The sequence below is a fragment of the Anarhichas minor genome, unplaced genomic scaffold, assembly GCF_050575085.1.
Source record: "Anarhichas minor isolate MPS153535 unplaced genomic scaffold, ASM5057508v1 ptg000021l, whole genome shotgun sequence".
In the NCBI taxonomy this organism is placed as follows: Eukaryota; Metazoa; Chordata; class Actinopteri; order Perciformes; family Anarhichadidae; genus Anarhichas; species Anarhichas minor.
Genome location: NW_027466467.1, coordinates 10,580,001 through 10,604,030, shown reverse-complemented (window position 1 = coordinate 10,604,030; position 24,030 = coordinate 10,580,001). Strand labels below are relative to the sequence as shown.

General features: G+C 42.7%; 1 protein-coding gene across 7 annotated transcripts in view; it reads right to left on the bottom strand.

Annotated features, from left to right (window-relative positions):
* kif21b (kinesin family member 21B) overlaps nt 1-24,030 on the bottom strand; it is a 60,510-nt gene that overhangs the window by 12,556 nt on the left and 23,924 nt on the right. For 2 of the 7 annotated variants that reach the window (XM_076096284.1, XM_076096287.1), the window contains exons 2-30: nt 22,669-22,891; nt 21,687-21,869; nt 20,454-20,603; nt 19,808-19,942; nt 19,460-19,645; nt 18,911-19,026; nt 18,536-18,731; nt 17,795-17,984; nt 17,590-17,653; nt 16,511-16,741; nt 15,519-15,642; nt 15,290-15,431; nt 14,410-14,598; nt 14,078-14,277; nt 13,860-13,967; nt 12,906-13,222; nt 12,477-12,660; nt 11,687-11,890; nt 11,439-11,540; nt 10,726-10,891; nt 10,448-10,508; nt 10,285-10,333; nt 9,326-9,570; nt 8,439-8,507; nt 8,175-8,285; nt 4,765-4,803; nt 1,743-1,879; nt 920-1,100; nt 458-622 (exon numbers count right to left, since the gene is read on the bottom strand). In XM_076096284.1, coding sequence (XP_075952399.1) covers nt 458-622; nt 920-1,100; nt 1,743-1,879; nt 4,765-4,803; nt 8,175-8,285; nt 8,439-8,507; nt 9,326-9,570; nt 10,285-10,333; nt 10,448-10,508; nt 10,726-10,891; nt 11,439-11,540; nt 11,687-11,890; nt 12,477-12,660; nt 12,906-13,222; nt 13,860-13,967; nt 14,078-14,277; nt 14,410-14,598; nt 15,290-15,431; nt 15,519-15,642; nt 16,511-16,741; nt 17,590-17,653; nt 17,795-17,984; nt 18,536-18,731; nt 18,911-19,026; nt 19,460-19,645; nt 19,808-19,942; nt 20,454-20,603; nt 21,687-21,869; nt 22,669-22,891 — 4,467 coding nt within the window. Of the gene's footprint in view, nt 1-457; nt 623-919; nt 1,101-1,742; nt 1,880-4,764; nt 4,804-7,541; nt 8,038-8,174; nt 8,286-8,438; nt 8,508-9,325; nt 9,571-10,284; nt 10,334-10,447; nt 10,509-10,725; nt 10,892-11,438; nt 11,541-11,686; nt 11,891-12,476; nt 12,661-12,905; nt 13,223-13,859; nt 13,968-14,077; nt 14,278-14,409; nt 14,599-15,289; nt 15,432-15,518; nt 15,643-16,510; nt 16,742-17,589; nt 17,654-17,794; nt 17,985-18,535; nt 18,732-18,910; nt 19,027-19,459; nt 19,646-19,807; nt 19,943-20,453; nt 20,604-21,686; nt 21,870-22,668; nt 22,892-24,030 lie in introns of those variants that run through there. The other 5 variants (XM_076096285.1, XM_076096290.1, XM_076096286.1 and 2 more) reach the window with 3 other exon arrangements.

Genomic DNA, 24,030 nt, shown 5'->3' with positions numbered 1-24,030 from the left:
GCTGTTATGCATCATTAATTGGGTCTGAGCCCCTCAGCGTAAACTGTCTGGTCCAATCTGTTAATCATTTCCCTCGAGGTGCATAAAAAGACAGCGAAGCTGCTGGATCTCAGAAAGAGGTGCCTTGTAGAGAACATACTCGAGCACACGTCAGTGCTGAGTTTGTGCTCTTTCTTTTGACAGCCTTTTTAATCTCTTAAGTCAGATGTTAATTAACTTTCTGGTTGATTAACATCTGACAAGTGAATATATACATCCACGTCAAAAAATTATTTAGGGCTGGCGGTCAGACTGAACCAACAAAGGTGGGGATGACTAAGAATATTAATCAGTGAAGGAGTTCATGAATACATACATACATGACTGACTGACTGACTGCATACTGTAACAAACAATTGGATGAGTAGTTCAATGAAAAAATGAATCTGTGACTAAATTGATTAATGAACAAATATACCTGTTGAGGTCCCACATGCGAACAGTGTTCCCAGCAGCAGCGTAGAGCACAGATCCTGACGGGTTGAGGGCTATCTGGTTAATCTGACACTCACCCTGAGCAAATGTTATTGTGCGGGTGGTGGTGCCCGCACATACATCCCCCGAAACCACCTGCCCCGATGAACTGTTTGGGGTAAAGAGAAGCAAAAAGGTTTAAGAGAGATGGATAAATATGAGGACATTAAAAAGGAGAGACATGAGGTGGAGAAACAAATGGGAGAAACAGAGTCAGAAACAAGTACAGTTGTCATATCCTCTGGATACATTTTACATAAACATTTAATTTATCACTTTTCTGCAACTTGATAGATAACTGAACCGAAAAAGCATGTCCCTAAATGGCTTCTAAAAAATATCTCCTCAGCTGCAATTGTTTTGTTCCAAAGCGCTCCATGTGGCGGGGAGAAGGGAGGAAACTTACGTAAGCGTGCGGACACACTTGGCAGAGTCGCGGATGTCCCACACCTTGATGTAGGAGGTGGAGACGGAGAAGACCAGACAGGAGGAAGGACAATATTTGACTGAAATCACGTTGTTTGGGTGGCCTTTGAGGGTGACGATCTCTTGACCTGTTACCAGGTTCCACATCTTACAGGTGCGATCTGCACAAGGAAAAAAGACAGTTCAAATTCTCTCTTTGGGTACTTGCATTCATATCATACCGTAATAAATAGATCAGATTATTCTATTCTTGCTACATTACTCATTGTCAGTCAGTCTCAGTAATCTGACTTTTGACACATTTGAGAAAGGAATTGTTATTTAAAGAAATGATTTTTACCCAGAAGAGTTGAAATGCTACACCTAGCTTAGCATAAAGTTTTAATGCTTAGCCTAGCTGGGCAAAACCAAGGAAGCAGCCTGGCTCTCTCCAAAGCTTACAAAATATGGCTATCCACATCTCTAAGGTTCACTAACTAACATGTTGCATTTCTTTAATCTGCACACAAACTCAAATGTAAAAATGACGAAGCCACAAAAACTACAAATTGTCTGTTTTTTTTTTTATTTCTGTTTGTGATGGCAGATTAGAGGCATTGTTTGAAATTTTGGAAAATATGCCTATTCACATTCTTGCAGAGTTAGATGAAAAGATGGATACTGCTCTCACGCAGAGCAGAGCGGCTGCGATTTGCGAGCCAGCACACAGGGACTCGCATGCACACTTTAAGTCATCATGTTATTTGTTTCAACATGAATCCATTTAAAAGAGCTTTTAAATGTATATAGTATAGTATGTGTACCTTTAGATCCAGTAAATAGCAGCTCATCTGTGGCATCAACACACAGGACCGCCTTCGAATGGCCCTCGGCTACAGAAACACACTGCAGGGGCGCTGTCCGACCCCCCTTCACACCCCCGATGGGATTGATCACACCCCTAAAGATCACACACACACACACACACGGTGTCACAGTGTCTTCCAAATTCATCAGTGAGGATGATTTCTTTCCACATATCTACAGGTGTATGCACTATCACAAACATGCACACAAATATAACAAAAAAAAAAAGACACATATTCTTCCCATTATACAGTGACAATACAAACCTTAATAGATACAGAGATATAATGTGCTCCCCTAAAAACTATGCAAATATGCCATCACACTACTTCCTGTTGGTTGTCAGAGCCCACCCACTCTATCTCTCCGGCCGGCCTTTACTCCCCCTCCCCGCTTTCCTGTTGTTGTGGAACATACCAATTAAGGCATTATAAGAGCTGCTTTCCTATAGAATCTCTCTCCCTCCGATGTTGTGCGCAGTCACTCCCCCCCCCCCCCGATCTATGTCCCACTGACTGGAGAGCAGTCAGCAAAGTGAAAAGAATAAGAGGGAGCAATGTGGGAGAATTGGTCCCCAGTGGACCTCCTTAATACCTGTGGTGGTTAGTGTGTATGTGAGTGCAAATGTTGGTGAGAGAGAGTGAGGTGGAGAGCAAAACAGTGAGGGAGAGCCAGAGGATGTGAGTGGGGAAAAGAGAATCTGTGATCACACACAAAACTTGGGACAGATTTTGTCTCTGCACACAGTGAGAAAAACACAGAAGGGTGTGCTTAAAAATAAAGATAGCAACATGCTCCTCTTCTGTGCCTGCACGTACGCTGATGTCCCAGCGTGAAAGCACACGCACACAAACAAATACACACGTCAAATAAAATATTAAACACTACACACCATACTTTCTGTGTATCTTTTTTTACGACGTAAAAATGCCAACCAAAATCAAAAACCGTCAGTGAAAAAAAGATTGCATGCATGTCTACCAAGTCTCATGAAACACAAAAGAGCACCGACTTGTGCAGAATAAGCTCAAAACAATTGTTGGTGACAGCCACAGCCTGAAAGACCAACTACACAACAGCCTACGACTCAAAAATAAACCACAGCACAACGTCCTCAGACGTCGTCGTCATCACCACATGCAGCATCCATTCTCCGCCAGTGAGCGGGGAGCTGACTCTCAGTTCAGCATCCCCACAGCCAATCGCCTTTCAGGGCCCGGGGAAAAGGGTAAGCGGTACATGTGGGTCAGTAGAGGAATGTAACAAGTTGATAGCTGCTCTGCAGAGCTGCAAAACCTGACTGGACATTCAATTTGTCCCACCCACTTTTTGGTCCAAATCCATTTTTGCAAAGACTTTGGAAAGGTATTTGATAAAATAATGGGGAGAACCATTGCCGTGACTGATATATTAACATGTTTTTTTTAGTAAATAGAAAAGAGAAGGGAAGGAAAAAAGAATAGAAGAATTTGAGGTGCAGTTTTCATCTGAATAAACCTGGTCACTCTGAAGGCTGTTAACCCTATTGTGTTGTCTGAGGAAGGCCTTACGCTCCATTCTCATTGGTAAATGGGAAGTCGGGTGAAGTAAGATGTTGAAACTTTTTAAAGTCATTTTTTACTTTAAAATGAAAAAAAACATAATTTCTCTATTTTACCAGAGCGCCTATATTTACAACCAAATGTTACCTGCTAGGGAACCATTATGCTGCCTTATTTTGAGGGCTTTCTTTAGAGTTTTCTCTGTAAAGGACATACTGTACACTGCACATAGTATAATATTGCTTAATGCAGCACTCTGTTTCGCACAGCACGGCGCTGGTCCAAATGGCAGAAAGTGTTCCAATTCTATCAGCGCCTGTGAAAGATATCACAGTGTGCCGTGTTATGCACTACGTGAGGGCCGTTAATGGCTGTTGCAGGGCCGAGCACCAAGAGACCAGCAGACTAATGAAAACATGGAGGGAGATGAGTGTGTGCTCTCTGCAATACACAGAGAAACAGACAGAAGAGCCTTGGTGAGAGGTGCAGCTAAAAACACAGAAATAGATCAGAATGAACGGAGAAAATTATGTTTTTTATCATTATTATATAATTTGATTCTATTTGTCTAAAAGGAGTAGTTTGACATTTTGGGAAAACATTTAGCTCATTTGCTTTAGTGCTGAAAATGATATAGGAAGATGGATAACTCTTTCATGTTCTACAGATAGTAGTCAATTAGCTTATCTTAGCATAAAGACTGAAGACAGGGTGAAAGAGCTTGTTGTATTGCATTTAATATGTACAAAGAAAGAAGTAGAAAACTGGAGCCTCTGTTGGTTGCCTGGCAAATTCACAGTGATGACAAGAAGCCGCTGTATCCGGTCAAAAAATAGTCCAGCACATAAACCCCCCCCCTCCCTGCAAAACCACAATTTGTTGTTTTTACACTTAGAGACAAGCAGGAGCCAGGCTTAATGTTTCCCTCCCCCCCATTTCCACTCTTTGTGCTAAGCTAACTAGCTACTGCTACAAATTTAACAAACATTAGAGTGACACCAATATTCTCATCTAACACTTGACAATAAAGCAAGTGAACTATTCCTGTAATTTATAAGTATTTCTAAACCTCTTTCAATACTGCAGGTTTTACTGGAAATTAGGCTGTATAGTAAATGACCATTGTTGTTGGTTGTCTCACATTTAAACCAGGTGGTTGCTAAAGTCATAAGATGTTTGTTTCAATAATATCAATGGTACGGTTCACTCAGGTCTTGTGTGTGCGAGCAACACAACGTCACAGGTGAGAAAGGCCGGCGGGTCAAGAAAGCCGCATGTGGTTAAAACATGCAAGACAGCAACCTCACCCCACAGCGGGGGGCAAAAGGAGGCGGAGGAGAGGCCAGGCGAGGCACTGACTACCGGTGGAGACGAGATGACACCAGGTGACTTAACAGGCAAATGGGAAAACAGAGAGTGACAAACACAGTTCCTCTACCTGAGCACCTCGGAGAGCGAGGAGTCGCTGTCATCCGACCTGGAGGCAGAAGAGGAGCAGGAGAGGGGAGGGCAGGGTGGGAAGAGGAAAGGGTTAACCACGCTAAGGAAAGACAGAAGGGTTACTGGCAAAGGGTTAAAAGGAGGAGTGACTGGAGGGAGGGTTTAGACATAAAGCAGAGAGCAAACTGGCAGGAAAGCTCAGTCAAATAATAAAGCTTGTCCAGTTTTTATCAGGCAGTTTGCCATGAAATGGGCTTCTTCCCAAAGATAACTACTGAACAGTCTGTATTCTTTAACCGCTGTCTGCAGATGTTTACTGTAGGTACGCCCACACTGGCAAAGGTTGGTTAAATGGACGTTTCCCTGGTGGTGTTAACATTAAATGTTAAAGGTTTAAAGAAATAGTTATCGACCTTTTGGCTTGTTCACTTTCTTGCCGAGAGTTTGATGAGAAAATTGTTTCCATTCTCATGTCTGTCCGTCCAATATAAAAGTTACAGCCAGCAGCTGGTTAGCTTAGCCTAGCTCTGCCTGACGGTAGCATAGTTTAGCCTGCCAGCACCTCTAAAGCTCACTAATAGACAGGTTATAACTACTTTCAATTAGAAAAATGACATGGGGCTATGTGCTGGCCTGTAACCAAGACTTGTGATAGTTACACAGCTTATTACCAATTAAACAAAGAAACATGTTAATTATTGAGCTGGTTATCCCCGTTTCCAGTCTTTATGATAAACTAAGTTAGACGACTGCTGGCTGTAGCTTCATATTTGACATACAGACATGAAAGGAGCATCAATATTTTCATCTAATCTTTGGAAAGAAAGTGAAAAAGTATCTCGCAAAATGTCGAACTTTTCATTTGAAAAAGGCAGAAAAAAAAGGTACTGAAAGAAAGAAGGAAGTAGTCGAGAAGGGACCACTAATATAACGCTAGGCATACACAGAGGTCAAAGAACTGCATGATACAATTTGTACACTTTTGCAGCCCCAATGCATGACTCCCCTGACGCCAGTGTCCGCTCTCACATCAACTCTTTCCAGCCACATACAGGCAACTAGTGCAGAAAGGAACATATTAGGATCAGGCTCCAGGGTTAACAGAAGGGGAAATGGAGGATAAGGTTGTCAAACTCACAGGCCGGGTCCCCTAAAAGCTGTCGAGGGAAAAATCTAGACCACACCAATACAGTACTTCCACAGAGTGCAATGAAAGTGTTATTATATTGTAAATATTTTATAGCTTCAGGTTTGTCACCACGAGTGCCTGTGCTTTACACTCAGAATCAGGAGACAAGAAACCTTCGTTTGAACATGAATTTACCTCATCGAGTCTTTCAAATCTGTGTCAAACACCGGATCCCTGTCGCATAGGCAACCAATCTCCTCAAATATGATTTAATTAAAAAACAGAAGCAGAAAACATCCATACAGTCCCAATCGCAAAAACCTCTTATTGCATTTTAATAAGTTTTGTGAACTTGCAAAAGGTCACCACCATCTTTTTTCTTTGCATAGCAGACAGCTTCTCATTTGGCACCCAATTACACAGAAATCATACATACGATCCAGACTGGCTTTATAATTACTATTTTTATAAATTGTCTCCACTTAAAGCGTTGAATTTATGCTTGTGATGCATCCAGTATTTACTTCAGCAAAAACAACAAAAGGTTTACCTCCAGACACACCTCGCTTAAAAATTGTGTAAATGAAAAAAGTATGTTACCACCCTCCATCAGATTGCAACTATGCAAATACTCCCTGATCAAATATGAAAGGAAAAACAACCTCACACCATTTCATCCTCCTACATCAGGCTCTACAGGAGGGCTTCTCCTGTGGGAACTACAAGCACGACCCTAAACATAAATATCCTCCCTCACTGCCACACTGGCTTAATTTAAAATGTCTACCAATCACAACAGCTGCATGGAAAGATGACAAGAGCCAACTACCCGTGCTCCAGATAATGAGGACCCACAGGCTCCTATACACACACATATTCACACATACAGCACACACAAAACACAAACACCGTAACTCATTTCAAAAAGCATCCTCACTAACAATTAGGGGTCAATAAAGCTGAGAAATGTTCCGGATTAATAAATATTACAAAACAAACAACTTCAGAGCCAAGCGCTCACTGAAAGGCTGAGGTCCATCAGGACCAAGACCTCCCGCCACACGAACAGTTTCTTCCCGTCCGCAGTCGGGCTCATTAAGAGAGACCGGGTCCCCCACTGACTCTCTCATCCCCAGGACTATTTCCTCCCAGTCACTCCCCTGCACATCCCTTCTAGTTCTTATTTAAAAACACTCGACACTTTTACACTACACTTACATCTCACTTGTTTATAGTCCTGTTATCTGTTCGTTTGTGCACTTTATTCTATATTTTTCTGTACATTTTAATATGTTTCTACTTTGCACTGTGTCGATTGTTAAATGTTATGCACCTCCCGTCATGTCAAATTCCTTGTATGTTCAACATACCATGGCAATAAACGGTTCTGATTCTGAAATGAACTGTTGACATTTGTCAGAGTTGAAAGCTGGAATTGATTGTGAGCAGGAAGGGAAACGGCTGGTTGCTCATTCCAGACTCAACACGTTTGCAGCTGACAGTCCAGCTACACACATTGAGACATGTTTATAAAACATCTAACTACAGCCTCAAACATTACCATACATTTTAATCTAATTCTCTCCGACAACAAACCTGAATAATATGAGAAAAAGATTTATTCCAGGGCTCTTTTTTTATTGGATTAGATTGTACAAGGTGATTTATCTTTCTCTTGTCCAAATGCACCTCATGACATCTCAAAGCAGACATATTATACCACATCTTGCTTTTTTCCCCAAACAACCACAACTGCCCTGCCAGTTTGCTCCTACAGAGGATGTTACAATGTGAGCTGATTCCCTCCTATTTTGCATGTGTTTCCTTGTAACTGCTATATGTCGACTGGAATCATGCTGCAATTAGTACAGTCTTGTTGTTAGCCTGTGGTTGTGGCTTGGATGATCAGATCTTCCATGCCTCTTGAGTGCACTTAACACCTGGATTCTGTGAATGTTCGCACCATCCGTCCTCCCAGGAACTATATTAATCCCAAACAAGTATTTTTTCCTCGAAAAGGGGATAGGATAAGAGCGATTCATCTGACGATAGACAGTTGGAATAGCACACTCTTCCATCTACAACGCGGCCAAAAGCACTTTCCTCACAAAAGGCCTGACCATCAGCCTGTCTACAGGGCCACTTTATACCATGGAAGAGAAGAAAAGAAAAGAAAGGACTGGTTCAAAGTGAGACTGAACTGACCCGATGAGAATGCAGGGACAAAAGGACAAAAGCAGTGAGTGCGTATGTTTGTATCTGTGCAACAGTGTACTCACTTGTCCAGAGCAGAACCTTGGGTTTGGTTGCTGGTGAGCCTTGAGAAAACATTGCGGTCGTTCCTGGCCCTTAGAGGAGGGGATGAGGGGGGAGTATAGCCGTCAGTGGGCCTGATAAAGGGGCAGGAGGGTGAGGAAGGTTTAGGAGAAAGAAAGACAAGACGAGTTAAGAGGGAAAGAAGTAAAGAAAATTACATTACACAGTCAAAAAATGTGATCAATCTGCCAACAAAATAACAAAAGATTTGATTACAGTGCATGTACCTGTACGCACGGTCGTAGGATTTCCTCCTTGTTAGAGGGGAAGTGTCATAACCCCGAGACTGCCTGGGACTGACACACACACACACACACACACACACACACACACACAAAAGCAAACTAAGCCAATCTTGAAGGGAGTGCACAGGAGGATGATTCACGTATATGTAAACTGCTGGGAATCTATAAGCAAGAAGGGTTCTTTGGAATTTAACAGCATTTCTAGCAGACTAAGCAACTGGCAGACTAATTTCTTTAAATATCAAATTGTACACAACGAGGCGTCCCATCCCCGAGGACTGATGCAAATCTGACTGATTCATTGGCTTCTCTTCTTCTCTCCTTGAAGCTGTTTTCTAGCCTAAGAAATGTCAGGTCTCTGGTAGTTTTCCAGTGGTTGTTAACTTGGTAGTGGGCAGTAGGAAAAAATCACTCAAAGATTTTGACAACTTTGTCTCTGTCATTAGGATTAATAATGTTCCTGTTGATTTGTGATATTCCACTGGGTGTATGGTTATGCAATTATCCTTTATTCAACTTGTTTGTTTATCCTCGTAACACGCTTTATGTTTAAATGTTCCAGTTCAACACGTCATCGTCATTCCATGACTCTGCTCTTCTGCTTGTTTAAGGCTCTTCAGCGAAACAAATGTTGACCAAAATGCCAAATCTTAATGAAAAACTCTGCTCTTTATATTGGTTGGTTTCTCTTCTGCACTTTTATTTCCTTTGTTGCAAACGTATTATTTCACTCTAGCTGTATTTGTGGCCTATAACATTTGCATATTATATATTATATTTAATTTCATCTAACTTTAGAATTTCATCCCAATGATTTTCTTTGCTTCTGTAAATTCACCTTGCTTCATCACATATTTTGATTCACTTACAAGGTGTGGCCCCTGACAGGTAGGCTGATGGTGCGGGACACCCGGTCCCTGTGGTAGTGGTCTCGTAGGGCCAGGCTGAGCCCCAGACTAGCTGTCGCCAAGCTCAGGCCGTCCTCCTGGATGTCCGTCAGCGAGGCCAGAGACTTGGTGATGTGCTGCTGCTTGCTGCCTGATGAGTGGTCGACGCTGGGACCAAGATACTCTGCAGACACCGCCTTCATCTGAGCTGACAGACGAGGCTCCATCTGATGAAAAATGTTACAGGGGACAATAAGAGGGAGGATAATATGAGAAAGGAGGACAGTGTGATATGAATAACTGAGCAATGAAATAAAGATAAATATTGACTTTAATTAAGGCACAGGAGGAAATTAAGATGCTGCCAGAAAAAAAACAATAAGCAGGGAGAGAAAAGAGACAGCAGCCATTATGGGGTAAAACAAAGGCTGGATAGGAAAAAACAACTAAAATACCCAATAAAGGATAAAGAACACAGTATTAGCATGAGGATAAGAGGGATTGGTGTCAAATCAGAGGTACCTCCTCAGAATATTCAACCAAGTTTTAGGAAGTGGAGGAATTGTAAGTGTTTGCTTATACTGCCACCTCATGGTTCCAAACTAAATGGCAGCTGCTCTGACAGACAAACTGTGGCATGTGTTGACAGTTAAAATTAGAGCAAGGGTCTCAAGACAATCACTAACACTAACGCCATCTGATAACATGCAGTGTCATCATGGTTCATTAAGGTCTGACAGTCTAGATACTGAGAGACACAGCACTGCCTGATGCTTTGAGCACTGACACTAACAAAAATAGATCTATTGTGAAGTATAAATATGGAAGTAATGTTAACATCTGGGTTTAAGAAAACTGGACAGAGGACACCTTTCCTGTGTAAAGAATGTGGATTTCAATCTGCAACAACTACGCACTTCAACAATAAAAATCAGATGTACCTTTATTTTGAAATCATCTTGGCTGTTGGATTGTTTCATTTGCGATACACTGCAGAAAGAGAGGAAATCGGACTCATACAGTACATTTTGCAAAATTAGACTAACTTTGGCACATTGTGGTAAACGTTTTTTTTTTATTTTGCGTGGGTGAATGCAGTCTCACCTGCTGTCAGAGGCTTGGCTGAACTCAGAGGGCTCCTCGTCTGTGCTGGCATAACCATTTTCTGGAAGCACACAAAACATACAACTCGTCAGCACCCAGCACACCGTACATACACTTCCACTTGCTAATGTCCCGACCTATGACACTCACATTTTCCAATATCACAGCATTTTCAGTATTTATTTATTCTCTAAAGGCAATTAAGGCAAGAGAGCATTCAATATAAAGTCTTACACACTGCCACACAGAGCTAGACACAAACAAACAGCACCACTCACCCTGCTGTACATTGTGGATGAGAGCCTGAAGCTCAGGGATGTATTCTGCCTTTTCCTTCAGGGCATCAAGGATTATGTGATTGTGAGATGAGCCAATCACATCCGTCTGTCTCAGCTGACCCTCCAGCAGGCGGATCTGAGCCTCCTTCTGAGCCACCTGTAAACTCTGCGCGCGCACAATGACCGGACAAATCAAAAATGATGATGAACACACACACACATACACACACAGTAATGTTGCCCTCAACCTTTACACTTGATATTAATCAAACAACAGTAAAGCTACCGCCTAGTAAATATAGTGTTTTACTTTTCTGACTGGTGATTATTTACCAAGAAAAAGACCACAGACAACATCTTGCAGTACAAAGAGACACAACTAGATGGCCCCACACTCCCTTATTCAATGCACCTCCACTTCTCTCACTACGGGACATTGCAACATCACTATATATGAATAAGAAAATAAAATGTTTGCCAGTTGCAAGACATGATAACAGTACAAAACTATTTTAGTTCACTGTATTTAACACCCATAATAAGTAAGTATATTCTTTTATCTTTGTTTTGTTGTTTAATGCTACATATATTCTTTCACACCTCCAAGAGTGCAGATTTAAATTGTTCATTATTGATTTTTCAGATGTTTCTAAGCCTGCAAACCCACTTATTGTCTTGTTAGGTTTTCGCAGGGGCCCTGTGTGATGACTTACTTTGTCTATGGAAGCCTTCAGGAAGTGGTCCAGCAGGTGGCGCGCTTCAGCCAGAGAGCAAGAGCTGATCACCACTGATGTGTCCACTGAGTCCAGCTCATCCTGCAGGAAAACACAATCATAGGCATTGCTATAGATCTCCTGTCACTTTTCACAGCTTCGAAGCAAACATTACCGTGTGTGTGTGTGTGTGTGTGTGTGTGTGTGTGTGTGTGTGTGTGTGTGTGTGTGTGTGTGTGTGTTCATACCTTGGTCTCCTCTATCTGTACAATGGTGGCCTGGCAGTCAGACAGGCTGTCATTGATGTAGTCTATGTTGGCGTTCAGCACCTCGATGTCCTCGTTAATTTCCTGAAGGAGGCGGTCTTCTGCTTCTGGCCCCTCCCCATCCGCCATTAGTACCTCCCTCTTATGTGAGAGCGATTCCTGCTGGACTGTCAGCTCCTCTCGCTTCTGACTCATCAAAAACACAAATGCACGCAGAGAAAAAGAAAGGTCAGAGCTATACTTACAAAAACATATGCAAATGTCAAAGATAAGGACATAAAATTGTTATTTCCACAACAGGAAACTATATTTACTACGGTATATCTCTGTGCAATACGAACACATTTTAATATATGCTCTAACATCTTGCAGATTCATAGAAAAACACTGTTCCCTTTCCAATAGTACGGCATGATTTTATCAGTGTTTGTCTATGAAGAGAAGAGGAAAGGAGAGCCTCACTCACTTGGGTTTGAAATACTTTGATGAAGTGAGCCAGAAAAGCCACTAAGATGTCACCATTGAAACTGCTGCTGACACTACCATGTACATAGGTCATTTTAAGTCCTTATATTTGATTTTAATCACTGTTAATAGTGCACATCTCATGGTGTATATCATTTTTGGCAAATTGTATGAAACAGTACAGCCCTGCGGAGGCTTTTTTTTCCCTGTCGAGCCACCAAACCAAATGTAGTCACACGAAGAAAGACGCCTCAAATAGCACCATTTCCACCTTAATCTCGAGAAAAAATGTGAAGGCCATTCCTACCTTGATGAGGCGATCCATGTCGGCCTCCACGTTGGCGATGGTCATTCTCTGCATGACAATGTCAACAATGCGACGCTCGAGTGCTTGCCACTTCTGACGGGCAGACTTTGAGAAGCTGCTAGCTCGGCCCGCCGCTGCAACGCTGCCCAGGCCTGCTGGCTTACGCTGCAACTTCTTCCTATTGCTGGGAAGAGATAAAGGGAGAGAGGATTATTTTGACTGGACGCCAAAATAATTAGCTGAAATTATATAAACTATAAAGCTCCGTAAAGCTGAGAGGAGCTGCAGATTCAGGTGATAAAGCATCACTACCAGTAAGCCCTAACATATTGTCATTTAATACATTTTGATAAAAACATCAATAACAAAGACGGTGTAAACACGTGCACATGTAAAGTCGAGGTCATTGACTACATGAGCCCATCTTACCTAATGACCCTGGATCCATCCATGCTCCCTTCGCTCTCGGCCATATATCCAAACACATTGTTTTTGTTGTTCCACTGCTTCACCAGCCCGCTCACAGTCCTCGTAGTCTCAGGTTCAGAGCTGCTTGCTGTAGTGCTGGCCGATAACTCGGCTCCAGAGTCTGTAACTGAGGGAGAGTAGTTCCAGCGGGCCACGCGCCCGGCCACGCGGTCTGACATGGGCTTGGCCAGGCGCCGCAGGGCGGTCACCTCCTGGGTCTTTCTGCGCAGCACCTGCTCCTGTTGCCGCTTCTGCGACTCCAGCGCTCGAATCTGGTACTGATGGACAGGACGGAGAGAAATAGTCCTTTAATATGTGTTTATCAGTCCTCGCCTCTCTTTTTAATTCATCTTGAAACATTTTTTAGTTTATATTCCTAAGCTAAATAAGACAGTTTCCACAACAGGCTTACAAAGTGTTGATCATGAGAGGATTTTAGGACGAACCCTGAATAAAAGGATTACGAATAAGGCAGTGCAAATGTTTCCATGCTCACTAATAAGCCCTCTCCTCCAGGGAAAACAAATAAAGATGGGAATGAATGCATTTAGGCTATGTACTGATATTCAAAACATAAAAGTTAATCCAAACAATCTGTGTGCAATATGTACATGATACTTAAATCGGTTTTAAAGTGCCAGGCTGACAAACACAGCAACTCATCAGCATGAATCATTCTTTAGAATGTGGACCATGTTGACAACGGCTGAAACTTCGATTGAACACGCTCATATACAACATTGCTCATACTGTCTCATCTTGCTCCAAATCTCCAAATAATTCTATTTCAGCATGAGGCATTAGAAGGAGCCGAAGCACAAATATGTTAATATGCGTTTCTGAAGACTGTAGTATCTACTGTTTGCGGTGCTGAAAATCTCCGTCCTAAACACACACAAACGCATGCAGTCTGACCTCTTGTCGGCGCTGCTCTTTCTTGAGTTGGGCGATCTCACGGTTCCTCTTTGCCTCCACCATCCTCCTCCTCAGCTGCTCCTCCTTCATTTGCTTCATCAGCGTCACCTGGACATAGCAGAGAGGGCAGGTTTCTTAAACTGCACCAGTAGTCCTGCTCAAACCACGTCATTCATCCATGCTCCTAATCCTCCTCACTCACTCTTCCTTCTTTTTACCTTGGCTTTCTTCATGTCGTTGACCTCCGTCTGGAGTTTCTTCAGCTCCCGTTCATACCTCCCCTGGTTTTTGAGGAGACGCGCGTGCTCTTTTTGTGCCACCTGTAGCTTTAGCAGATCTCGGTTCATCTCCTTAAGACGTTTCTCATAGTCCTGCTTGATCCTGCTGGCCTTCTCCTCCGTGTAGTTCTCCATGGACACTGTGTAGCCGTGGAATAATGTTAATGACCTGTTGTCAGGCTTTACCTTTAGTGGCACTTTTTACTTTTCTACTGATCAACAACTTCCCAACCACATGTGTAAACTACTAATTCCATGATGTTTAAACGTACTGAGATTCTGCAGTACGCGGTCTCTCTCCAGCTGAGTGTCTCGGATCTTGTTTTGCAGTAGAACAAGCTTCTCCTCGTACTGCAGCTTCAGCATCAGCAGCCTCCGCTGGCTGTTCTCCAGCTCGTCTATCAGCTTCTGTTTGATCTCGATCTCGCAGGTCAGATCAGCCAGGTCCGCCTGGAAGTTGGCTGCAAATTGGAAGGGAAAAGTCAGACAGAGTCCAAAGAAGCGCTTATAGAGGAGTTAAAATAATATTTTTTTTATGATACCGACATAAATAGTGGGACATGTCAAAACAAGCTGCCACACAGTGTAAATTCTGCACATTAAAATTCAGCTCTACTCTACTCGACTATAAAATGTCTCCTTCTGTCTTCACTGCCATCTGGCAAACTGCATAATGTTCTTAAGAAAAAGGAGATGTAGGTTACGTTAGATGGGACAAAGAGTCTACAGCCACGCTAGCAGCTCTGTAAGGCTGTAGACAAATTACATATCAATCATGTGATTAGTTTTGCAAAGATTTAGTCATAAATTACAAATAAATTGAAATTTAGACCAGATGATGGAGCTAGAGGAAAGGTTAGGGAGGTCATTATGATGCATCATCTAGGAATCATGAATGCAAGATTGTTGTGTCAATTCATCTGATGGATGTTGAGATATTTCACTGGAAAAGTAGAACTTTGACCAGCTGGTGGCGCTAGAAGAAAAGTGCATCATCAATTAATTAGGATTCATCCTCTGGGCATAATGATTGACTGTACAAAATTAAATGGCAATTAGTGGCAATCATCCAAAAGTTGTTGAGAGATACTTCCCGATCGACCGGCACAGAGACAGACAGAAAAGGGTGAAGAGCAGTTGTCAGGAACGCACCTTTCTCTTCAGAGTCTGAGTCTGAATCCACCAGGCTCTCGTCACTGTCAAACCCGTTCTCTTCCTCCTCCCTGCCTTCCTCTTCATCCTCCCCCTCATCTTCATCACAACCGCTCTCCTCCTGCAGTGGAGACATGACATCCTACACGCAGAAACACACAGATGCATCAGACCTTGTTCCGTTTGTTTTCGTTTTAAATTCGTATGAATGCAAAGGTGTAATTATTACCTCAGTGTAATTGTCGTCTGAATCGATCTCTCCATTCTGTCCATTCTGACCACTCCGCCCGTTCTCTCCATTCTCGTGAGTGTGCAGTTTCACTCGTTTCTTCAGACCTTTCTCCAAATCAGGACTACAGGAAGAGAAAAGCATGATTGTTCAGCAACATGACAGTTGGCATTGTATCATCAAATTATTTTCCTTAATTTCTGCAGTACGCGTTTTCACCTGTGGATGATCGTCTATCAAATTCAACTGCAGTAATATGAAGGTTTTTTTGTCCATTACCATGTCTTACAAACACTCTCTGTCATGTAAGTGAGATGTCACACACTCCTAACAACCACCATTAAGGCTTTGGGAGTGTTGCCAAGTGATGTGCTTATGGCAAAATCAGACCTCTGAAGGCATTAGCAAAGTCTTCTTCAGCTCATCTCAGCCCTTTTAGCGCTTTACTTTTTATTGCCAATTGTACTCCCCTTTGATCCCTCTTTTACAACCATCCCCAGTCCCATCTCTAAACTCCCGTCTACCGCCATCTCGATCCCATTAAACCTCAATTAGCCTGTTAGGCTTTGGACTCTTCATTCTCATGACCCACTGGCCGACTGAATTAGACCTTTTTGTGTCCAAGCCAGCGTTACTACTCAGCACTGGCTGCATCCCAGTTCTATTCAGAAGCTGGCTGTCCCAAAGCACTAATCGACTTGCGATGTGGCTCTTAAGCTAGAGGAGAAAAGCAATGAGGGGGGGAGAGAGTATATGAGCATGCACAAAAACTTACTCATTATACTTTTGACAATGGCTTAGAGGGAAGAATGAGAAATTGAATTGACATCAAGCTGAGATATTTCTGAGTTTAGATATATGAGAGAAGAGCTTCCCGGACTTCCTTTGGATGCGACTCCTCCGGAGACTTGTGCCACGATTTCTATTATATTCTATTTTGTTTTGTGAAATTAGAGTGTGATAACATCTTTAATGCATCCCTCTATCCTCACCTCATTCTTCTCTGCCTCCTCTCCTTCTTCTTCAGCCTGTCGATGTCCAGCTTGGCCCGGCGTAACACGTCCGTCAACTCGGCCTCCATTGACAATGAAGCAGGGGAGGAGCCAGGGGGGTGGCCGGGGGCGGGGCTGAGAGTGGAGGAAGGGAACGGGGAACGCGAGGAAAGTCGGACTGTCTGCCGCCGCAAAGACTCGTTCATGGCCTCGCTCTCAAGAAGCTTGGATCTGAGGGAGGAAGAGAGGAGGAGAAAAAGACAACTCATCAATCCATAACATCTGCTTTGTTCTGAGAAGAGGAGAAAATGTCACTCTGAAATGAAAAACAACATTCAAGTTCAATTCATAAGCAAAATACAAAATTACCAATTCCATACACTCAGGGGTTTAACCTTTACAGCCTTGCTTGGTTTGCTATTACCAGAAGCATACAGTAGCTTATTTTAACATTAACAAATTTGTATTGCTGTGCAGCTAACTCTAATTTAACATTGTACCATAATTGTCACTTGTGGTCACATTTTCAGCTAAAGTCTTGCTTTAAAGGTATAATTTGCTGATTTGGCAGAGAAAAATTATATTACACTCAAAGTACACAAAAGGCAACTGATCCAACCATATCCATTTGGGGAAATGGAAGTGGTCTGCATAGTAATTCTCATGCTTTCTAGTGGCGAGTTAGATGAGACAATTTATACGGATCTTGTGTCTCTCTGGTCAGCATGAAGCTCCATAGCCAGGGGAGATGGTTAGCTTAGCTTAGCATTACAACTGAAAGAAGGGCAAAACAGCTAGCCTATCTCTATCCAAAGCTTTATACTAAGCTTGGCTAACCGGCTAAAGGGCTTCAACTCCATATGGAACAAACGGAAACAAGGGTAGTATACATCATCTCATCTAACTCGTGGCATGAAAGCTCATGAGCGCATTTCCCAGAAATGTCAAAATATTCCTTTAAAAAACAAAGTCAGGTCAAAAGTTTGTAAAGTAAGTTTCAGATTTGATGATTTCAGTGATTGTAATGCTTCAAGTGATGGCAGTACATAAAGGTATAATAGGAGGTTTGGAGCTCTTACCTAAGTTCTTCAACCTCTCGGATGTAGTTCTGTATTAATGCACCGATCTCCTCATTGCCCTCACCTAACATTCAAAGGGAGAAGGAGCCTCAGGGCACAGAAAACACTCAATACAATAAGGATGCATTAAAGTAAGATTCAAGACGTGGACTTTGGAGAAACTGAATTCATACATTCAGAGCAGTTACAAATCTCCCTCACGTACTTGACTTAGTCAGCAGAGTGTTGACCTCATTGGCCAGCATGTGTGTTACACGGGTGTTGAGGTGGTCAATGGTCTCCTGCATGGCCTTCACCCTGTGGCGCATTGTGTCGTTTTCTCTCTGCAGCATTGCATTCTCCGTATACAGGTCGCTGTAGCCCTCTGAACCATCCTCACCTGCCACACGCTTGCCCTGCACAGAGACCCAAACAGGCAGGATGAACATCAATTATCCTGAACTCTACAAGCATTTTATTTTCTCGTATCATTCTCCATTCTCCACTCTCCTTTCTGCATAATGGTTGACATTAGATAAACCATGTGACACAGAGCTTCTCAGCACAAGCACATTCAGGATTCATTTCTTTGGAAAATGCTGACGTTCCACTGATTAATCTTCTTCATACTCTGCATGCACTATAGCAAAAGTATAAATGGATGTGTGTGTTCCAGTGAAGATCTTTAATCTGATCTAGTGATCAGCTGCTGCTGCAGACATGGACTCTGCTTTTCTTACTCGCTCTCTAATACCATCTTCACCTCACTCCCATTAGTGTCGTCGTTGTCGTTTTCTTCTTCTACTCAGTGACTATTCTCAATTTCATCCATCATGTCAGCCCTCATTGCATCAGTTACACTGACAGCCATGTGTTGTCTCTCTTCTTCAACTCACCCCCCCCATTTTTCTCCCCCCCACTTTTTCCCCCAGCCTTCTTATAGTCATCCATCCCACCCATCTCTCACCGCCTTGTACTCCAACAGTTCCATCTGAAGCCGGGCTATCTCGGCTCGCAGGGCGCTGATCTGCTGGCTGGTCTTGTCTTGGTTCACCACCACCTTGTTCCTGATGTTTCGGGCACGGTTGGCGTACTTCAGTGTGTTCAGTGTCTCCATGAAGTCCCGGTCTGACGGACTGACGCAGGCGATCATCACTGTGCGACTGAAGAAGAAGGAAACGTATCAACTAATCGTTTCAGCTCCAGTGCCATGATAAATTACGACTTTCTCTTTTTTAAACAATTTTCATATTATTCCAGAATTATATTATTTTCCTACCACATAAATAATTTGTCTGTACGTACAGTATGTGTGTGTGTGTGTGTGTGTGTGTGTGTGTACCTGTTGCCTCCCAGGGAGTCCTGTAGCAGACGAGTGAGTTTGGAGTCTCTGTAAGGGACGTGCCCTCCCTTCTTGGTCTGGTCGCCTAAAGCACTGATCACATTTCCCAGCGCCAGCTACAGCCCGCACACACACACACACACACACACTCAGAAACTGATTTTCTAGTATAATTAACATGCTGACATATAAAGGTTCTTAACACTGTTGTTTGCTGCTTTATTAATGCTCTGAGTATCGTATTGAGAATCTTTAAGAAAGCAGAAGAGAGATATGGAAACTTTGTATTTAAATACATCAGAGTACAAACTGACAGTGGAAGAACGGATGAATACTTTATCACTTTCTTTGTTTACATGTTTTTTCTATCAGACCACACACGCACGCACGCACGCACGCACGCACGCACGCACACGCACACGCACACGCACACGCGCACACACACACACACACACACACACACACACACACACACACACACACACACACACACACACACACACACACACACACACACACACACACAGTTTATATGTCTGTCTGTCTCACCAGTCCACAGTTAATGGAGATTCCCTCACGGGCTCTCTCTCCTGTAGCTCCTGTGCGTTTCAGCCTCTCAGAGCCGGCCAGGTCCACAAAGTGGAACTTGGCCATCAGTGTCTCGAACTCCGGCTGAGCGATGGGGCCGGAGTCCACGCCGTTCAACTCCCCGTTCTCTTCTGCTCCTCCGTTCTGCTGGCGGGGGTGGACAAAAAACAATTCAAAATGAGTTCATGAGTTGAGAACATCTTACTCGAAAATAGCAATGATTTCATGGTACTATCACTGTAATACTAAATTGTCTTTTATTTTAGTTTTTTCCCCTCATAACCCCCCCCCCTCCATTCCATATCTCACCATTTGAGCCCGCTGGCACACTCTCATCTGACAAAGGTAGATGGTGAAGATGGCATGCGAGCGGGAGCTCGTGGCGTTCATCTGGGTGCTGGCTGTGGTGCGGGACAGAGCACCGAGCTTCAGGCACTGCAGCAGCTGCAGCACACACACACAATATGGAGGACTTTTGGTTATGACTGGTTAGTTTGAACTAAAGAAGGAAATTTCTGAGAAGAACTCAACACATACAAGTCTTTGTATCCAATGACATTTCTACTTTCTTTTTTCTACACACTCAAAATGCTGGCAAATGCTATTTTTGCCCTCTCTACTGATAAGTCCTCTCTTGCTTTTGATCCTCAACCTGATCAGCTGACTTTCCCCACTTCCATTAGTCTCCCTCCCCCTGTTTTGAAATTCCCCATCCATAGAAGCACCCATTCATCTCCATTCTTGTCTTGTCTCTCAGCTGTCTGAAATTTGGGGAATAAATGCACGGATGACCTCACCCAAATTAAGCATCTCTTCTCCTTTTCTTTCTACTTTCATTTAACAATCTGCTCACATATAGTGTACAGAAATACTACGTATTGAAAAAGATAAAATGCAAGGATGATGACTGCAGATGACTCGCATACGATACCAACACACACAAACATGCACCCACCTCCTCCTCGGAGTTCACCAGTCTAGAAGTGACTCCAGTGGTGTAAATGCTGCCACTGGCGTCTTCATGGATCTTAATGTTGGACTTCCTGTTCCGGTTCTCTGGATCTCTGGCTTCGTCGAACAAGTCCAGGACCTCTTCATTGTACAACTGCAATAAACAGAAAGCACAAACACATATGCATCATTATACAATTTATATATACTCAATGCGAAGGCAAATACTCAATTTTAGCATAACCATTAAACACAATTAATTAATGAGCAGTTTGTCATATGCTACTCATGGTCTCCCATTTTCTCACAGCTGTGTTTCTTATTTACACTCAGGTCAAAAGATTGACTCAGAAACTAAAGAGGGCAAGGGCCACAGCCGAAAACTCAGTTGTTCCCACCTACTCACTCTCACACACACACACACACACACACACACACACACACACACACACACACACACACACACACACACACACACACACACACACACACACACACACACACACACACACACACACACACACACACACACACACACACACACACACACACACACACACACACACACCTGTTAACCGTCAACAGAGATAACCTTGTAACCTGAGAATAAAAACACATGAACAGCAGAGAGCAGGACAGACAGAAGAAATAGGAGAAAGCTAGAAAGAAAAGAAATGTTAACATTTATTTTATTGTAATTATTATTACAGAAATTGTATTAAAGTAATAAGATCATGCACACACACACACACACACACATATATATAAATGTCTGCCCCCAGAGGCAACCCAAACATTTGCCTGCCAGAAACCTCTGGAGGAAATGATTACTCGTCATATTATCTCATTGCTCCTACAGAAGCATCCCTCCCTCCCTCTCTCCCTCCCTCTTATCCCTCGCTCTTATCCATCCTCTACCACACAGTGATGAGGAATAATGTCCGAGGTAATGGCCAACATTAATCAAGACCAACAAAGCACAAGCAGACATTCCTGCCCATCTGTCATTGGGTTGTCACTTCCTGTTTGTGGAAGAGGGGGCTGATCCTCTCGTCTCCCTGTTTTGTCCCATCTGGTTAGAGTTAATATGGACCGATAACCATCCCAACACACACACACACACACACACACAAACATTTGCAAGCAAGAATATCAATTCTGCCCTGTTAAATTGTTAGATCAAGTGTGGTTGTACATGTGCTCTCCATCCATTCACATCTACATGTGTGTCACCCACCTCTAGGAACTGGGCGCTGACTTTAAACTCGGGTGGCTGGATGCCGGCCTCCTGGGCGTGCACCCTACTGTTCTGGATTCCCTCAAACAGCTGGTGAACAGCTCGTGGGATGATGCCCTGCTCATGTGGGCCCAGGCTCAAATCAAAGCCCGTTCCCATGGTGTAGGTCTTACCCGAACCCGTCTGAAACACAGTTCATCAACCACGATGAGATACAATTTACCGAGTACTCCAACCATCAGACATCTATGTACAGCATCCTGTTTTCACATGCGTGTATTGTCAGTTAATTCAACTTCAATAAACTGTGTGTTGAGGTATGTGTGTGTGCTTTTATTCAACTAGAATATTTGGGCACCAGAGTATCAGTCGTTATCAGTTATCCAATAAGTACCAGACATATAGATCAACATCATCTTAGTATAACTGAACCTCTTACAGAGAAATCTCAGAGTAAATGTTCACAATAAAATGTAAAAACAGTAAATATAACAACACAACATTCAAAACTTAAAAATATTCAAAATTAGTGTTGGGAACATAAGTGTATTGTATGATAGTGACAAGCAGTGTATGATTAATTAACCCTGTGTCACCACCCACTACTAAGTGTTTTATTTAGCTTGATTTGTTTTGCAGCTCCAAGCTTGATATGAAACAGAATAATCGATCACAAATCTAGAAAACATATATTGTTCCAAGATAAATCTCGATTAAATGCCAATTGGTGTGTTTAAGATGTGGTTATCTTCGCTATCTGTCACATGTGTCATCAGTGTAACACGTGTATCACCAACAGGATTGGGATCAGAATTGGATGGGTATTCAGCCTGCTTCTTTGTTTTTTTACTTACTTATTAAAATATTATTTCATATAAAACAAACTGATGAATAACAACAAAAGCTATGGAAATATGTTCAATAAATGAATCCAAAAAAAGAATCCCTAAAAAATATAAAAATCCAAGTCTCTGCATCATACCTGTCCATAAGCGAAAACTGTTGCGTTGTAGCCCTCCAAACAGCCCTCGATGAGCTTGTGAACACAGGCCTCGTGGATTTGCTGCTGCTCAGAGTCGATGTCGAGCACGAAGTCATAGGTGAAGGCTTTGTCTTTACCCAGGAGGACTTGTGGTTCTCCAGGTGTGACCAGCGTGCACACGTGACAGCCCTCTATCTTCTCCTTGGCCATCTGAGGACGAATCCTGGAGGAGATAAGAAAAGGACAGAGTGAATGGAAAAAAGAGATTCTAACATCATAAATGAAAACGTGTAATACGGGTGTCACTGTTTTAATGCACCGTGCAGATCCAGCATGACAATCTGATCCACAAGCTGGACACGCTCTGCTCTGACCTCATGATCATGTTGAGTGGAAACATTTGAAGCGGGATATGGAAATCATCCAAAACTAAGCCAGGACTGTAAAATCTGTAATCTATTTAATAAGATATGACCTTTAAAACATCAGATGCTTTATCATAGTAAACAAATGTCAAAGAATCAAAGAATACATTTTGTATCATGTTTTCTGGTGTCTCTGTACGTATTTTAAACATATTTTGGAACTGGGTTGCCATTGGTATCCATTGTAATTGTTGTGAAGCCAAACTTACTGCATGTTTTTAATGTTTGACACTCAAAACATAGGTTTTCATTTAAGTATTACTTAAAACCTTGGCTGTCACTGTCCTGGGTCTGCACACATCACTGCTGATCCACAGATTACGAAAAGGTGTACGCCATCAATTCAGCATTATATTCATATGACATTAAAAGACTCCAGACACAGGATTTTAAAGGATCAAAGGGGGACCAGAGATAATGTATTTTATATTCCATACATTGTCAAAACCTGGCGTCTACATTACCCACAATGCAACAATTCACTTCACTGTAGGGATTTGGGTGTGTTTTGCTTGTAGTTGCTAATATAGCTTCAAGCCGCTAGCCTCAGGCAGAGATCGGCAGCAGACTCGTAGTCGTCAGTATCAACCGACACACAAAGGAATTTATCCAACTTTCCAGATCCCTCTGGAGCCACAAAGGGATCCTTTCTCTGTTTGAGCTGACAATTAAGGCAAAGTAGTGTAAGTTTTGGTTGCCTTATAAAAAAGTGTCCCATTGAGAAGAGCAGAACGTATATGGTTGAGTGGGCTAGAACATCGACCACACACTAACTTTATAGTCAGCTTACAGTAACCCAAAACATTCACTGCAGGAACCCATGTTCAGCCTTTTATATCAAAACCCAGCTGTGTCAGACAGGCACACTAGGGCTGTCCTCAACCAAAGAAATTCTTAGAGGATTAACACTCGCACCATTTTGCCGACTAATTGATTA